This window comes from Rana temporaria, chromosome 2 (genome assembly GCF_905171775.1).
Source record: "Rana temporaria chromosome 2, aRanTem1.1, whole genome shotgun sequence".
Classification (NCBI taxonomy): domain Eukaryota; kingdom Metazoa; phylum Chordata; class Amphibia; order Anura; family Ranidae; genus Rana; species Rana temporaria.
Genome location: NC_053490.1, coordinates 370,863,885 through 370,882,787, shown reverse-complemented (window position 1 = coordinate 370,882,787; position 18,903 = coordinate 370,863,885). Strand labels below are relative to the sequence as shown.

The window sequence follows — 18,903 nt, the reverse complement described above, 5'->3', positions numbered from 1 at the left end:
GTTAAAAGCCGCAGCAAACCTGCTGACCTTACATGGTTGCTAATGTGAAAGAACAGCTCTGATTTTCACATTTAACTAAATGTGAAAATCAGAGGTGTTCTGTCACATTAGCAAGCATGTAAGGTTTTCTGCTGCTTTTAAAATTTAACATGTAAACTGTCAGATTTACATATACTGTATTTAACCACATAAGCTCCATTTTGTGTTGAAAATAACTGTTGGGTGTAACAAGATGTCCGCTTGCCCCCTTCTCACTATCATTACTATGCAGGAGTGTGGGGTGGAGCAAGATGGCGGCGCCGAAACGTCACTTCCTACGGGACAGCCGCCTCCAGGTGTACCAAGATGGCCGCCGCTCCGGAGCTAGGCCGAACCCGGGGACTTTCCTATGGGCGCACCCGAAAATTGCGGGTCATCCATCCTGGAGATCGCGCAGGGGGGTGAATCGAGATCGCGATTTTCTTACGAATAATCGTGCAGCTCTAGGGAGCAGGAGTGCCGAAAGGGGACATGAGAAGAGGAAGATTGAGGCTGCTCAAAAGCACGGTAAAGAGCAGGTAAGTATAACATGTTTGCTATGTTTAAAGAAATAAAATGTGAACGTTTACAATCACTTTAATGCAGTCTGTGGCCAGGTCACTTGTAAGGCAACAGGGAGCCCACGTACCATCCAGAGGATTGCAAAACTGATGCAGCAGAGATGACAGGAAGGAAAAGAAGTCCGCTCACACTCAGCGAGAATGGCACAGGCATGCGCAGTATGGCCAGAGTAGCAGAAGCAGTAGGGGCCAGAGCCCATGCTGATACAAAGGTAATATGCTTTAGCACTAAATTTACAAACTTGTGCAACTCCTCCTTTTCATAACAACCATTCAACAAACTGTCTTGGAGATGGAGCCCCTCTTATAGGGGTTCTTGACTGTATGCACCAACACAGGCTCCCTGTAAAACAGGGGAAAAAGCCTTTTTCACTGCAGCTAAGGTTCAGCAAGCGCTTTGCAGCACCCTCATTCACTTTAGGGGATAGAGAGGGAAGATCCAGGGAGTATGCTGTTCCCACCATTTTTCACCCTCTGGCAGGCATACCACCTAAGAGGTCTTCAGAGACAGTGTTCAACCAGAAAAAATGTACTGCAGGCCCAGACCTTTAAATCGCTCTGCTACTGACTCATAATGTTGCACCATAGGTACAGAGTCCAGTACCAAAAGAGGCAATATAGGCTGACCCTTCTTCTCAGTGGAATCCAGGTATGGCTTCTGTTGCAATGGTGAGGATCAGCCAATCCAGAAAGCTGCATAAATATCTTCTTCTTGCTTTGCATCAACTGAAAAGACTTGCTAGAAGAAAATAAATTTTGATATAAACTAAGAAAAGGTTTTTCTTCTCTCAAAGGTGAGAAGACGTCCATTCTTCACTAGCAAAACACTGAAGCATGCTGTAAATGGGAGGGGTTATGCTGGACTGTCCTTGCATCTTTGTTTGGCCAGTGTACAGCCTCCTAAAGGCAGCAGCATAACCAATGTACCAGAATGCTCATCCTGTGCGCCCTAATGTACAATTAAAGTGTTGCTAAATCCACAACAGTAAAATCAGTTGGGTAAAAAGGCTGTTTGGACCTGTCTTCTAAATCCTCCCTAATCCATCTGTTGATAGAATAGAGCCCTAGGAAGCACTCTGCTAATGCTCAGTTTGATGTGTATTGCTGAAGTTTTTTTGGGGGGAGGTGCATGTTATCAGCACGGAGCCAATTAGCACTGTCCAGACAGAAAGTCAGTGGTCATGCAGACATATAGGACAGTCAGGGGAGAATGAAAACTTTTCCTGCAAGCTTTACCAGTGCTTGGCCGGATACTAATAGAAGTCACAAGACTGCTATATGAAAAAATGCATTTAATAGTTTATTTTTACTAAAATAATTGCATTTACATGTTCTGTTTACTGTGGGAGACCATGTACAGGTGAATCTAGGGTTTCGTAACACTTTCATAACATGATTAGCTGTACCTTATTCACTAAGATAAGAGAACAGTAACTTTGCTAAGTGAACAGTGCAGTTCTTTGGTAAATTGTGCAGTTCTATGGTAAATTAAACCCATTCTGACAAAAAAGCCACACAAACAGACTTATTCATTAAAGACATGCAAAATAGTACATAAAATACATAAAATTCCATAATAAAATGCAGGTAATTTCAGTCTATAGAATTATATCAGTGAGAGGAGATTACTACTGAATTTTGCATGGTAAATGAGACTTCTGATTACTAAAAAATTTGCTTGTGATTAGCTTAGTGAATAAATGCACTATTTAGATTCTGCACCTGTCCACCCAGCACTCACCAACTAAATACAATAATGTTGGACATGTTTGAAGTCCAACATTTCATCAAACCATACAGAACAGACATCCAAGGGGACAGTGGTGGCTGGTGGCATATTTTTGGAATGGGGTCTCCCACAACCCCCTCCCCACCGGTCAGTCGGTCGGTCCCCGCACTTACCCCATCTAGGTCGCAGACTTCCTCCAGGCAGCGGCTTCACCCTGCGTCTTCAGCCTGCGTCTCCTCCTTCCTAGGCTTCACAGCAGCATGGCTTCCCCTGCGTGTCCTCCCTCCTCCTCCTCGGAAGCCAATAGGATCGATTCTCCTGTCAGCCAACTGGGTCTCAGGACCCGCTTTCTGAGCCGGGATTGGCCAGGAGGAGAATCAGGAAGATGACAGCGAATATTAATTTGCTATTGTTACACAACTGGATGGGCTCTGGGCGCAGTGCTCTGCACTGCGAGCCAACCCTTTTTTGAAGCAAATTCGGCTTCCGATTGTAATCATGTGCTTTTAAAAAAAAAAAAAAATATTGTAATCTATGTGTCCGGCACCCTGCATGTAAATTAGGGACCGGGTGCATGGATTAGGGGATGGCGCCCCCTGTGCCCCATATGGACGTGCTGCCGCTGATAGGTAACCCATGTGAAGGGTTAATGTGTGATTTTATGGTGGGGGGGGGACCATAAAAAATCCAGCAATGAAAAGAAAGCCAGCACACCAAACAGATTCTGAAGCAGGATTTACTTAAGCCCAATATTAGAAAAAGAGGTTAGAAAAAGAGGTCCACAGTGCTCTTCTTTTTTTTTGTTGATTGAATTTCAACCTGTGTTAAAACCACGGCTGACCACATAGAGATACAGTGGAGTAAAGGTGTAGACATGAAGGGACAGGAAGTTTATTATTTATAGCATTACCTGGAAAAAAAAGAAAAAACTTTCAGCTACTTCTAAGGCCTACTAAGTTACAATATATAACGTGTTTGTTTTTAGGTTTAGATACGCTTTAAAGGGGTTGTAAAGGTGAAAGCTTTTTCACCCCCCCCCCCGTTTACTTACCTGACCCTTCGAAAGTCCCGCACCGTGAACGCGCAGGCTTCTCGGGTCATTCATTGGTTGATTGACAGCAGCGCAGCTATTGGCTCGCGCTGCTGTCAATCATATCCAATGACGCGGCGTGCCGAGGGGCGGGGGCCAAGTGATATAATGAGTGGCTATGGCTGCCGGCTGTATCACAGGAGTGCGTCCGCTACAACTCATCACCATGCAAGCTCGCATGAAGGTGATGAGTTCTTGCAAGGGGGAGCCGAGACAGCCGCCGAGAGACCCCAGAAGACCAAGTTCGGGGCCACTCTGTGCAAAACGAGCTACACAGTGGAGGTAAGTATAACATGTTTGCTATAAAAAAATACCTTTACATACCCTTTAACTGCCTACAATTGTAGTCTACACGCATTCCCTTTTCACTTCCACCTTCCCATTCCCTCCCCCACAGCGCAGCTACCATACTTCACATTATTATCACTTTTTCTGTTAGGATCAGATCCACAGGTGCTGCTGCAGTCCCCCCCCCCCCAGTCCATCAGACAGCGCCGGAGTTCTCTATTTCTATATATAGTCTACACTGTCTTGAGCGCCCAGGGCTCAGGGTGTCTTGACTGTCTTTTGCTTGAAATACTCTTGTATGTGTTGCTAGAGACACCATAGAGATAATGGCTGACTCTCATCATCTCTGGCAGCCAAACAAAGCAGGAGGAATGCAAAGGTAACCATATTCATCTGTCTAGACCAGGGGTCTCCAAAATTTCTAAACAAAAGGCTAGTTTACTATCTTTCAGACTTCAGAGGGGCCGGACTGTGACCAGTGGGAGTAGAAAATGTCCTGGTGTCGGTAACAATGCCCCAATCCTTGGGGTCAGTGGGAGGTATAATGTCCCATCATTGGCGTCAGTAGGAGAAATAGTGCCCCATCATTGGTGTCAGTGGGAGGAACAGTGTCCTCGGGCCACAGTTGAGAGACCACTAATCTAGGCCATAATTAAAATAATCAAGTTTCTTTTCCCTACATGAGAATGGACAGATTCACTTTAAATCCAATTTGAAACCTAACTGTTATGGCCTATGCAGATGAAAAGTGAGTTGCATATTGCTGATGTAGGTCACTATTCTGCATTTCCTCTGCAGGTACGTGGGCTTTACTGCAGCTATAAGATACTGTATTCCTTTTACACCATGTTACACATTAGACCCTTATTTAGAGTGTGAGGCCTCGTACACACGACCGAGAAACTCGTCATAAAAGAAACATAGTTTTCCTCGGCGAGTTCCTTGTCAGGCTTGTCGAGAATCTTGACAAGCTTTCTTTGCGTACGCACTGTCAAGACAAAATCTCGTTGTTCTCAAACGCGGTGACGTACAACACGTACGATGGCACTATAAAGGGGAAGTTCTAATCCATTGGCGCCACCCTTGGGGCTACTTTTGCTAATCTCATGTTACTGCGAGTTAAGTAAAAGTTTGGTGAGAGACGATTCGCGCTTTTCAATCTGTTACAACGTGACGAACAGGGGAGGGCTGGGCCGGGGGGCAGGGTGGCAATTGCCTCTCAGGCCGCCCTAACTTATGTTCAAAATGCCAGCTACCATTTTATTTTTGAATCTGGTCTTGGAAGTTGGGCCGACCACTAGCTGTTGCATTCCAGGAGTTGTAGTCCACTCTCAAGCTCCCGGTGGGTGATAAACACAGCAGCGCAGAGGAAACTACAACTCCCTGCGACTGGATTATTGGAAGCAGGCAGAGGCAGGGCATGCCAGGGAGTCGGGATGCAGGGCTAAGCGCTGGCTGCAACTTGACTCCAGGACCAGGAGCATTACCCCCCCAGGAGGCCGTGGCGTGCAAGGACCTGCTGAGCTGAGATCACTGAGGTGAGAGACCCTGACACCCCTAGCTGACCCCCCATCTCCCCCCCCATACACCCCATGTAACCTGTCCCAGTGATCAGGCTGCATTGATGGACACTGGAGTTGGCTGCACTGATAGGCACTGGTGAGGCTGCATTGAAAAACCAGATGGGCCATGGATGGTGAGCTGATTCGGCAGTTCAATGACGACTTGCCCCCCAGGCCTAAGGCTGCCAGCCCTCCCCTGGTGACGAATGTGCTATCTCCATTACGAATGCTACTTTTACCGAAGGTGCGCTCCCATCTCATACTTTATTCTGAGCATGCGCGGGTTTCTAAGCATACACATGAACGTGTTTCTCATTGTAAACCAGCCCGACGAGAAACACGACGAGGAAATTGAGACAATGGATCAACTGTGGGTATGGAGTTGGGTGTATAGGATTTTACTGTGTTTTTTTATTTTGTTTTTTGTGGTTGAACTGGATGGACTTGTGTCTTTTTTCAACCTGACTAACTATGTAACTATGTACTATGTAACTCCTGACGAGGAAAAAGAGAACTTGTTCTCTTTTTTTCTCGTCGAGATCCACAACAGTTTTCTCGACGAAAAACACACACGACCGTTTTCCTCGGCAAAAAAGCTCTGCCACCAAGTTTCTTGATGGATTTTGTCGAGGAAAACGGTCGTGTGTACGAGGCCTGAAATGTAACATTGTGAAAATGAGCTGCCCCATCCTCAAACTGCCCTTTCCCTAAAAATTATTATATTTTTTAAACTATGGTCATCAGGATAGAGATGCATTCCTGTGCATTTTTAGACTTCCAATGTCTGTACTGTGCTGTGCTCACCCCCATCACGTCTGATTAGAAATAAGCTTCATGTCGCAAGTTCCAGGACCAATGTGTCATTACAACTCTATTCATACATAGAGACTTGATGGAGCCTGTCATAGGTGCAACAAAGTCCATTTAGCTGCAGGCAAAGTGTACAGTGGTGAGCTGCATCTACAATATATCACTAATATTTTTTAATTAAGTACAGTAAAATCTTGGTTTGAGAGTAACTTGGTTTGAGATCGTTTTGCCTAACCAGCAACATTCTAAAATACAATACAATTTTAACTTGATATACAAGCAATGTGTTGATCTACAAGTAGAATCACATCAAAACTGAGTATAAAAGAGAAGAGGCACCTCCAATATGGTTACATTTAATGAAGGTACAACATTTAGCAACATATTTCTACACTTAGAGGCATTCTCTTTTATACTCTAGCTCCTGTTGGATTTTGCTTCTAATCCCTGTGTAGAGGCTGCCATTTGTGGATGGATATTTTATGTTTTTACATTGTGTAGGGGTTAGTTCGGTAGCGGGGTGTGTGCAGGGCCGCTGATAGAAATCATGGGGCCCCGTACAGCCTACCTGACGGGGCCCCCTTCAGCTCCACCCCTGGTCCCGCCTTTAGCTCCACCCCTGGCCCCGCCTTGAAACTGTCTCTGCAGCACGTTACGGATTGGCGGCATTGGTAGGCACCTGGAGCAGAGAACCAGGTGGGTGGGATGGGGGGCTGCCGTCTGAAATTGAAATTGAGAAGCGGGAGGGGGGGGGCTGCCGCGAATTGAGGAGCGGAGGGGGGCCGTTACAAATTATTAATAAAAATAAAAAAATATATAAAATAAATAAATAAACATTTATAAAAAAAAAAAAGGGGGGGGGTTGCCATTCAGGGCCCTGGGGACCTCTGGGCCCTTTAATTAAAAAAAAAAAACATTTATAAAAAAAAAAGGGGGTTTGCCACATGGAGACCTCATGAGCCCTTTAATATATATATATATATATATATATATATAAGGAATAAAAAGAAAAAAAATGAAATAAAATATGAAAAAAAAAAAAATTATAAAAAAAGGGTGATTGCCATCCGAGGCCCTGGGGACCTTTAATAATAATATATATATATATATATATATATATATATATATATATATATATATATATATATATATATGAAATAAAAAAATATATAAAAATGTATTTATTTTTTTATAAAAAAAGGGGTGTTTTCATCCCGTGCCCTGGGGATCTCCGGGCCCCTGGGGACCCCCGTACCCCTAAGAAAAAAAAATTGTCCCTTTAATAAAAAATAAAAATATATATATATTATAAAAAAAATAAAAAAAAGGGGGGTTGCCATCCGGGGCCCTGGGGGCCTTCGGACCCCTGGGGACCTCCTGACCCCTAAAAAAAAAAAAAAAATATTTTTTTTTAAAGGGGGTTGCCATCCGGGCCCCTGCTGGCCCGGGGCCCCCTACAACAGGGTCAGTTGTACTGGCTTATCAGCGGCCCTGGGTGTGTGACACCTTGGATGGGTTCATCACACTGAATTTATACAGACTGGCAGTCGAAGACAGTTGAAAACAAAGTTTTTGGTTTATTTTTCCATCTTGCTGGAAAACAATTGCAAGCATCCAAACAGCATAAACAAAATCAAACATAAAATAAACCCTAGCCACTCTGGGCGTCTACCTTCCACATAGGAACCTATCTATGGAGTCTGACTCAGCCTAGCGCTGGGCAGACAGTGCTGGTCGTACAGAACAAAACAATAGTCTTTTGATTTTTATCACACAGAAAAATCACTCCTCTCCTCACCTCCTCAGAAGACTTTTAGTGCTGCTCTCCTACTCACAAAGTCTTAGGAATGATGCAGCAAAACAGTGGTAATCCCCTGGATTACTTATAGAGGCCTTAATTGCCTCATTCTGAACAGCTGGAGTCTTCCAACGGCCTTTAGCCTTCCTGGCTACATTTTGCAGCCGACGCCTAATAACAATTAGGGTATTGTCTAAACAAGGCAGAAATGTAGGTCCCGTCTGTGACAACACCCACAGATTTACCTGACTTCCTGTCACAATTGCTATAATCTTTTTATATGGACTATAAACTAAAGGACTTATGAATAAATGGTTGTGGAATGAATCATTTAAGTTTCCATTATTTCTAGTGGGGAAATTTGCTTTGATATACACGTACTTTGAATTACAAGCATGTTTCGGAATGAATTATGCTCGCAATCCAAGGTTTTACTGTATTCAAATTCTATACAATGTATATTGTAATTATTACTGATAAACAGTATTAAAATCTGATACCTTTTTTCTTCTCTTTTTTGTCTGTAGTTCCTTCACTTTTAGACTGAAACATTGAAGCTGTATTTTTCTTTTCAGATTTTTTAGGCTTTGAACTGGAGTCTGAATCTTTATCACTGCCTGCTGTACCTAGAATTAAAAAAACATAAGCTGTTAAGGGTTCTTACAGTACAATAATTAGGTGTATGGCCATATTTAACAGCAGAATACTTTATATGCTGTGCTGATGTTTAGTAACAGTCTGTCAGCCTCAAATTCTGTTCTTCCACTGAACATAGATATATTAAGCCATCATATCCTAGGAACGTGCATGTCCCTATGCACAGCAGAGGCCCCTAGGGCCTACTCCTATCCTGGAACGACAGTGTATATAGTCTTGTGTTACAAAATCTAAATTATGTGTTTTATTGTATGTCTATGTAGGCTTTGTGTGCTTATTCATCACTTAGTATGGATGGATGGAATAGGGATTTGTTTTCCAAATAATTCCCCCCATGTATGTTCAATGTTCATATGAAAACTCAGATCCACATTCACAAATAGATTTAGTACATCACATGGGCACAAAGGTTAATGTCTATTTCCTTAGATTTCATTTAGCCCTTATTGAAAGGGTTTTGTCATACATCAGCATACCTTTCTTTTTACTTTTATCTTTTTTCTCGCCGTTTGCTTGGAATAGGCTTCCAGTATCTTTTTTCTTACTTTTGACTTCATTATTTTTTGTTTCAAGGTCACTTTTAGTTCCTTGGATAAAAGAAAGACAATTTCATTACCTAAATTAAAACTTGCATTACAGAAGTGTTATAAAGATGACAACGCCAATTTCAGAGTCCATTTTAATTTTCCCTAGTTCATATCAAAGGCAAGAAACTTGCAAGTTGCTCCTAAAAAAACTCTTTTGCTGTTCCTATTACCGTATATACTCGAGTATAAGCCGAGGCACCTAATTTTACTGCAAAAAACTGGGAAAACGTATTGACTCAAGTATAAGCCTAGGGTGTCCATCTGCATGCCTCACTGTGCCTCACTTTGCCTCACTGTGTCCATGCCTCACTGTGCCCATGACTAGACTGACGTTTAACATGGGAGTCTATGGAAGGGGTGCCTGGCTTTGAAAAATCGGTGCTCCCCAGCCATAGGTCCCCCAGACAAGAAACTTTGCACACTTGTAGAGGAGAAATGGGGCTACGTGGGTGCTATGTTCTGGGTCCAGGGAACCTATGACCAGCCGGTACCGGGTCCTCAAAATCACCGGAGAAATGACTGTTTAACATGGGAGTCTATGGAAGGGGTGCCCGGCTTTGAAAAATCGGTGCTCCCTGGCCGTAGGTCCCCCGGACAACAAACTTTGCACACTTGTAGAGAAAAAGTGGGGCTACATGTGTACCAGTACCGGGTCCCCAAAGTCCAGGAGATCAGGCACATAAAGGTATTTCGAGTATAAGTCGAGGGGGGCATTTTCAGCACAAAAAAATTTGCTGAAAAACTCGGCTTATACTTTTTCTTCTATTGGTATAATTTTTGTTCTTGCCTTGCCTTATTTCACTCACTGACAGGTATACTTTTAATGTAAGCTGGATGTATGGACACCGATAGAGGGCACCAAAATCAGCCGGTCAATATATTGGTGGGGAAATAGTAATTGGCCTAGTTGGATAATTTTGCCTGGTGTCTGGTATTTTTTTCTCCCCAGAGATAAGCCACACAGATAGATTGTTTATCAATTTTTCCACTTCCTATACAAGCCAAGTGCATTCGTGGAAAGGTGAACATGTTTTTGTGGTAATCTGAAGGAAAATTTTGACCAGTCATATCATACCTGCATATCTGACCACCACTAATATCCATAAGCAGTTTTAATACATTTACATAAAGATTTACTTGGATTCATAGGCACATAAGCTACGTTATAGCAGAAGAACCAATATCAGTGATGAAATGTGATGCGATACATTGGCCAAAGGATCATCATTTTTTGAAGATTTCTATAATGCATTTTTCTTTCTTTCATTTCTTTTTGGAAATATTGGCTGTGTACTTTTTTAAGACAAAATAATAATTAATACTTTCAATATATCCTCTAGTTAAATTCAGGGGGTAAGATTTAAGCAGCCAACTTTTCAGTTTGAATTAGAATGTGGTCTTATTGGTGGTGACCACAGGGATAAAGCCTTTATGGATCTTTTCTCTCACAGTATAGCACTCAAGACTCTTATTCTGTATATTGTATCCCTTTGTACACTTTGTACATTGTCCGTGCAGTACATTCTCAAAGTATTGCTGATGGTACTTCATTTAATGGGCATATTTTTTTGGCCATACACAGATATATGGGTGGTGAACCTGACATTGTTGATAGAGTGGTACATGAATAGAGAGCCAAAGTTTTAGATTATTGGTGAAATTCAAAATTGCCATGTGTATGGCTAGCTTAATAAATAATCTTCCAAAACAACCAAAAAAAAAAATGTTATTCAATAAAAAATTTAAGGAATTATTTATTTTCTTTGTCAGCTTCTGTTGACCCCGTCACACAAAAAATATCCCTGAGCACCTACACAATCCCACCAGATATCAATATAATTCTTGACTGAAATAGCACTACTATCTCATCTGCTAGGGAAAAATTGTTTCAGCATGCTAGGTTCAGCAAGCAGGCATTTAAAAAATACATTTAGAGTTATAGTATTTTGAATTAATCCAGAACTGGGTGTGTTGTGTTCTATGCCTATGACTATTCTCACTTTGTGAGTATAAGGTAATATTTAATTAATAATTATTAAGGCCCGGATTCTCGTAGCACTTACGCCGACGTATCTACAGATACGCCGCGTAAGTGTCAATGTGCGCCGTCGTATCTAAGCGTCGTGCCCATAGAACTAGATACGCCTGAAAATAGGCATCCTCCGACCGACGTAACTTTCCTACGCCGGCGTATCTTGGGCGGATATTTACGCTGGCCGCCTCATTGCAAATATGCAAATGAGGGAGATACGGCGATTCACGAACGTACGTGCGCCCGGCGCATAATATACGTGGTTTGCATAAGGCTTACGTCCGGCGTATAGTTAAGCCTCATAAAGCAGGTGTAAGTCATGGTAAGGTATGGACCGTCGTATTTTACGTAGTTTACGTAGTAGTACGTGAATAGGCTGGGCGTAGGTTACGTTCACGTCGTAGGCATTGAGCCATCGTATCTTAGGGAGTATATTCAATGTGATTCTGAGCATGCGCACATACGCCGGCAGAAATATGCGCCGATGTATGTGAATCCGGGCCTATATGTTTTTTACGTTAAAGCTCTGCTTATTTGCCTCCTGACAGGTACCCACTCCCATTTCTGGAAGTTCGGCCGCCCTCCTCCTTTCCCCACCGCAGGGCCATTTACAAAGCCAGCGCACTTGGTGCTTGCGCTGTAGGGAGCGGGCTGTGAAGCCGCAAGGCTTCACTGCTGGCTTCCCTTACCTGAAATGGTGGCGGCAGCACCCAAGAGCCAAGTTAAATATCGGCTCCAGTGAAGACAATGCTGGATTTTGGGGACATGTAAGTGTCCTAATATTAAAAGTCAGCAGCTAAAGTATTCATAGCTGCTGACTTTTATTTTTTTATGAAGGAGCCTGGAGTTAATTTTAATGCACTAGGCTGGTGTGCTTTTCTTCCTTTCTTTATTTTTCATTTCTAGAACTACTGTGTCCTTACAGAGCACTACATATCTTGGTTATGAACTGCTTTAAGCCCCCATTCACGTCGGTGCGATTTGACATGTCAAACCGCATGCCAAATTGCAGCATTTTGCCGACTAGTTCCTGCACTACTTTTGGCAATTTCAATAGACATTTGTGCATGAACCCGCACAGATGTCTTTCAAATTGCTCCCAAACTTGCACTGAAATTCAGGTTTAAAATCGTGCAAGTTCAACTGAACTCACACGGTTTCATACCCGCATTCTGTGTGAGCGAGGGCTTACTGACAAAACACTAAAGAGTAGAGGCAGATTTCTAAAGCAGCGAATCTAACATTTATCAAACATTCACTGCAGGTTAATCTATTAGAATCAAGTGTTTTAAATGATTGTTGCACCACCAGAATGTTTAGTGAAAATCACATTGATTGCGTTAAAAGAAATGTCCTGTAAAGTATTGTTAAAACTAGGAAACCTTTTGGACAGAATCTTAACAGTTTTACACATTATTGTTTTCAATATACATCTTTATAGCAAAAATGGCCTCTTTGCTCAGAGTTATTTTAGACTGAATGTTTATTGACTTCTGAGAGATTTTAACCACTTCCATACCAGGCCTATTCTGGCACTTCTCTCCTTCATGTAAAAATCATAATTTTTGTTGCTAGAAAATTACTCAGAACCCCCAAACATTTTATATATATATATATATATATATATATATATATATATATATATATATATATATATATATATATATATATATTTTAGCAGACACCCTAGGGAATAAAGTGGCAGTCAATGCAACTTTTTATCTCACACGGTATTTGCACAATCATTTTTCAAACGCCTTTAAAAAAAAAAACGGTTTCATGGATTAAAAAATAACAAAACAGTAAAGTTAGCCCAATTTTTTTGTATAATGTGAAAGATGATGTTACGCCGAGTAAATAGATACCTAACTTGTCACACTTTAAAATTGCGCACACTCATTGAATGGCGCCAAACTTTAGTACTTAAAAATCTCCATAGGCAATGCTTTAAATTTTTTGACAGGTTACCAGTTTAGAGTTACAGAGGAGGTCTAGTGCTAGAATTATTGCTCTTGCTCTCACGCACGCAGAGATACCTCACATGCGTGGTTTGAATAGTGTTTACATATGTGGGCGGGACTTACATGCACGTTCGCTTCTGAGCACGAGCTACAGGGGCATTTTAAATTAAATTTAAAAAAAGAATTTTACTTAATTTTTTTATTTTTACACTTTTTTTTTACATTTTTTTGATCACTTTTATTCCTATTACAAGGAATGTAAACATCTTTTGTGTGTAAAGGGTCCTCTTTATGGAGAGATGCAGGGTCAATAAAACTCCACATCTCTCCTCCAGGCTGGAAAGCATGAGATCGGGAAAAAAATTCACCAATCTCATGCTTTCAGCCGCGATTGCGGCTTTGTTTACTTCCCGGGCGTGATGTCATAACGTCACGCCCGGGCCTCTGACGGTCATAGAGATAACTGGTGATGGCACGGGAGAGCCCGGAGAAGCACCAGATGGCGGCGGGAGGGGATACGTCCCCTCCCGCCGCCTATAAGAAGGATCAAGCGACAGAACCGCCGCTATGATCATTCTTATGGTGCACAGAATCGCCGCCTGAAAAGAAGGATATCTGAATGATGCCTGTAGCCTCAGAGGACGTCCTACGATAGGGAAGTGATTAAATACACTGGCATGCAGACTGGATAAAGGCAGCATGGGTCCCTATGTAATGAAGCAGCTTTAGCCTCGTATTCCTTAAGCCTCATACACACGATCAGATTTCCAACGGGAATTGTGTGTTGAAAGACTGTTGGCCTGAAATCCAACTGTTTGTACGCTCCATCAGACAATTGTCGGATTTTCCGCGGACAAATGTTGGATGGCAGGCTTTAAAATTTACCGTGGACAACGATCTGTTGTCAGATTTTCCGATCGTGTGTACACAAGTCTATCAGACAAAAGTCCAAAGTACAAACACACATGCTCGGAATCAATGCTCACCAAACACGACATTAGCAGAAGGTGCCCAAAGGGTGGCGCTCAAGAGCTAAAAAAACACATAGTATGTTTACGTTCGTGTTTGTTCGACAATTGTGTGCCGTTTGTATGCAAGACAAAATCCAGGAACACGCCCTTCGAACAAAAGTCAGGCGCTTTGTCTGCGGACGATCATGTGTACGAGGCTTTAGATTGACATTTATAAGAATTTAATTTGGCACAGAGCAGCTGTCTCATATGCGGTGTTTGTACTAGCAAGGCCCTATTGGGCACCACTGGCTACACATAGTTGACCAATTGTGCTATCCGCCTAGGTTACTGAAAGAGCATGATGGCTGTAGCTGGGCCCTCTCGACATCCTTTAAAGAGGTTGTTGAACCACTTTCACATCTTCATACCATCCCCTCTGTGTTCTAATCCTGTGTGCTCCTGTGTGAGTGATTTAAATAAAAAGAAAAGCCTGCTATATCTCATTTCACAGCTCTTCTCAGCGATCACATTATCGGCTGGCTTTCTCCTCTCCCTGTCTGACAGATGCAGTGGGGAGGGCCGTGATTCCCCCGCTGACGTCACTCGGGAGAAGAGGAGGAGATGAGAGAGAGAGAGAGAGAGAGAGAGAGAGACAGCCGATCATGTGATTTCTGAGAAGAGCTGTGAAATGAGGTAGAGCAAGGATTTTTTTTTATAAATCACTCACACAGGGGCACACAGGATTTGAACACAGAGGGGATGATATGGTGATGTGAAAGTTATTTGGCCAGAAGGATTTGTGGGGGCAGGCACTGTCACGAGCTGACAGGCAGGGAGGGAAGGGAGAGAGCACAGAGGAGACAGATAGCAGGGCTGCGGGTGACTGAGGCACGTAAACTGACCACTGTGTCAGGGCTCAGCAGCCATGATGAACCATGGTCAGTTTACAAGGGGAAGGATAAAGCCAGGCAGGATTAGCCAGGTATTTCAGGTGTTATAGGGGGCCAAATGACACACCACAAGCACTGTGCTGCATAACATGCGTTAAATAGGATCTTTATTTTGTATTTTTTTGGGGGTTAAAAAACTATTTAAGCCCTAGCCTTCTGCCTAGGTTGCCTTGTGAATGATCCAGTTCTGCTGGTATGCACTGCTTCCTAATCAAACAATATTCTAGCTGGACGATTGGGCAAGTGTACTATCTGATTAGAGCAAATCATGAGAAAGCCTTCCTATCTCGGTTAGATATCCATTTTCTTGCTTTACTGTGGGATCATTATTATTTTGTTTCTTTGTAATTTAATTATTTCGCAAATACCAGAGCAGATGAGATAGTAAAACAAGATTCATGATTTCACAGCAATGTGTCTTAAAAAAAGTGCATAGAAATCTAGACGTAGATCAAAATCAATAGTCTGACATCACTACTTTGAGCTAAGCAATGTGAAAGGCTGTTGGTGTAATATAAGTCATAATTGTATTCACCTATAAATATAGCATTGTGATGTTTTTCTCACCCACCTTTTGTCTTTTTCTGTTTGTTGTTTTCTGATTCTGTTTTATTTACCTCCTTCTTTTTTACCCTTTTGACAATCTTTTCTTCCTCTGAATCCTTCTCTGACTCTAAATAAAATAAAAAATAAAAAACTAATTAACCTTGGTACAGTAATTATACTTTTATGAAAAAAAAAAAAATATGCAGATTATAAACCACCGATCACTAGGCCTTGGTGCAGTACTAAATCCTCTCATTTTTTGTAATTTTTTCCTTCATCGTCTTTAGGCCATGCATCTTATGAGAGTCTCCTTATCTACCAGTCACCCTGACCAACTCAGTTGGCCAAAGAGGAGAGAGAGGGAGGAGGCCTAGGCACGGCTACCTGTCTTAATGGATAAAGGGAGCTGTGACCCCATAGCCAACTGCTTGCTGTGTGGGCACTCAAGAGGAGGGAGGGGCCAGAAGCTCCAGCCAGGGACCCGAGAAGAGGAGGATCTGGGCTGCCCTGTGCAAAACCACTGCACAGGGCAGGTAAGTATAACATGTTTGTTATTTTAGTAGAAAAAAAACAAGACTTTACAATCAGATTAAAATTACAAACACATTTTCTTTCTTGTCAACTTTACGTTGCTAATTGCCCCTGTAATGGTGATGAAGAGGAAGCCATGTTTGTAGTGCAAATCAAGAGAACAGCCTGGTGTGACAACAATGGCTTCTTCCATAGTTACTGTGGAAGGAATGAGCGTAGCCACCTAAGGAGAAGTTTGTGGCAAGCCCCATTGAAATCTATTCATTCTATTCAAAGGGCTAGTAAGCAAGCTATTGTCAAACAAATAGGACCATTAGCTAACAGTTTCAACACACACTGACAGTAAGGCTGTTGTTAGCCCAACCCTGGGTTATGCATTACTTCAAATTATTGGTTCTTGTAATTTAACTGACCAGGGGCAAAGGCTATGTACTGCATTATAGGTTCTTCCTCTGCAAAAGTTTGTCGATTGCAGACTTTGCAAATCTAGAGGATGGTGGCGAGCAACTCAAACACCATCCCTACTTATAAATAAACACAATAACAGATAGGAGTCAATATTCTAGCAGACATGAAAATTGTGACATTACTTCATGCTATACTTTTATATGTATTGATAATTTTGTTTAGAAATTTCACAACTATAAAATGCTTGGTAACTATGTGGTACAAAGTACTAAATAATAATAAAAAAAAAAATTAATTTCTACATCGTATGCCATTATGAAATCATTTGATAAAACAAATCTCACCTGTTTTTTGTTTGGACGTTTTTGTGGCACTGAAGTGTGATAATGCTGTCTCCTTTTTATCCCCTGTGGTTTCTTTAGACTTCTTCTTTACTTCTTTTGCTTTGTTATCTTCTTCCTTCTTCTTTTTTACTTTCTTGGTTGCTTGAATTACAAATGTAAAGGATATAAGCATTTTGTTTGTATTGCATACTGTAGTGCATAATCAAAGAGATTATGGGCTGCAGGGCACTATGTATATTACTGTTCTTTTTGACTGGTAGCATGGGAAAGACTGATTCATGTCTATGTCTATGAACCATATGCAGTTATTCTGTGACTTCTGCAAATCCCATTTAAAAAAAAAAAGCTTGTAAAATGAGCACACCCTGTACAACCTCAGATTTTTCCTTTAGACCAATGCCAACATTGTTAAATTTATTTACATATCTTATGCAAGCCATACACAGTTCAGCAGGAACTGGCTGAGATTCGAACCATGTATGGGCAGGCTGAATGTACCAAGTTGATCAATCGATCAACCTAGATATAACCAGCATGCCGGGTTTTACCTGTGATTATCGCTAGTTGCTGCTATAGCCGCTGCCAATAATCACTGTCTTATGCTGGCGAAGATGGCTTCCCTCATCCTCCTGCACCCCTCACTGAGAGAAGACAATGGCTGGCAGGAGCAATTCCCACATCAACACTGTCTGTGTTTATGGGGAAATCTAGCGACTTTCTTTCCTGCAACCTGTGATTGTAGGAAATAAATTTGCTCCGTGTATGGCCGGCCTTATTTTGTCAGATTTGAGTTGGCACATTTTAACTAAGATTGATCTTATCTGTCCTAGCCCCCCTTCCCACTGGTGAGATTTCTCATGCGATTTGACAGTTCAAATCACATGACAAGTTGCACCCCATTGTCAGCAATGAAACCATTCAAATTGCAGCAACTCATGTCACAGCGACTTTGAAATAGGTTCCTTCACTACTTCTTACAAATTTCATTGTGACTTGCATAGACTTCTGTTGTATGAAGTGGCAAGCCGCAATGAAATCGGCAGTGCAAATCACGCAGAAGTAGCACAATTTCACAGCTGTACCGGTGTGAACGGGGGCTTAAAGGGGTTTAAAGATTAGTTTGTTTTATTCAATAGGTTCCTTTAAGCTAGTGCATTGTTGGTTCACCAACCTTTTCCTTCTAAATGTTTTTTTTGTCTGAATTTCTCACTTCCTGTTTCTCCTCAGTAAACTTGCCACCATCATATGAGCGGTGGTTAGTCAGGCAGAACAGCTCACTGAGGAGGAACAGGAAGTGAGAAATTCAGACAAAGAAAAAAACATTTAGAAGGGAAATTGAAGGAAAAGGTAAGTGAACCAACAATGCACTAGCATAAAAGGAACCTATTTAGAAAATAAAAAACAAACCTTTACAACCCCTTTAAGATTGAACCTCAATATGTGGATGCAATCATGGGAAAACACAAGACAAGTGTGTATCAAATCAATGAAATCATTAATGGAACAAGGCAATAACAGTCCAATTTATTTTGGATGCTTATTACAATCAAAGCATTTTCACAACAGCCTAGTAAACCACCAAGGTTCCAGTGACCCAGTACTGAACACTATATATGGATATTTTTATTCCCCTTATTCTATTCATGGGGTATTCTTTGTTCACATTTTTTCTTGTTCACAATCTTTATTCACATTTCTTTTCCACCTTGGGATTTTTCTTCTTTGTCCGTAGTATCTTCTTTTTTCCCCTTTGTTTTTTTCCCCTCTGTTTTATTCTTGGGGTCTTTATCTTCTAATTTCTGCTTTGATGTCTGAAATAATAAACGATCATCATGTTTCTTTTTATCATAGTTACATAGTTACATTATCCTTATTTAGATTCTCTCTCTCTCTCTCTCTCTCTCTATATATATAGGACTTGTTTATAATAATCTTTTTTTTAATATGGTTTTATTAATATATTGGCCCCACCACATAGCCAGGTGATGCCACTATATCCTATTTATTAATACCCAACAAGCTGCCCCAGTTGCAAACATCTGACATAGGAATCATACT

General features: G+C 41.6%; 1 protein-coding gene and 1 long non-coding RNA gene across 2 annotated transcripts in view; both read right to left on the bottom strand.

Moving 5' to 3' along the window:
• TULP1 (TUB like protein 1) overlaps positions 1-17,135 on the bottom strand; it is a 39,811-nt gene extending 22,676 nt beyond the window's left edge. Inside the window, exons 1-4 of the mRNA XM_040337768.1 lie at positions 16,846-17,135; positions 15,588-15,689; positions 9,010-9,120; positions 8,377-8,502 (exon numbers count right to left, since the gene is read on the bottom strand). Of these exons, the coding sequence (XP_040193702.1) occupies positions 8,377-8,502; positions 9,010-9,120; positions 15,588-15,689; positions 16,846-17,017 (511 nt within the window). The 5' untranslated portion in view covers positions 17,018-17,135. The remainder of the gene's footprint in view (positions 1-8,376; positions 8,503-9,009; positions 9,121-15,587; positions 15,690-16,845) is intronic.
• A 1,456-nt stretch (positions 17,136-18,591) lies between these two features.
• LOC120927229 overlaps positions 18,592-18,903 on the bottom strand; it is a 51,275-nt gene continuing 50,963 nt past the window's right edge. The window contains exon 2 of the long non-coding RNA XR_005747056.1: positions 18,592-18,656. This is a non-coding gene — a long non-coding RNA (uncharacterized LOC120927229). The remainder of the gene's footprint in view (positions 18,657-18,903) is intronic.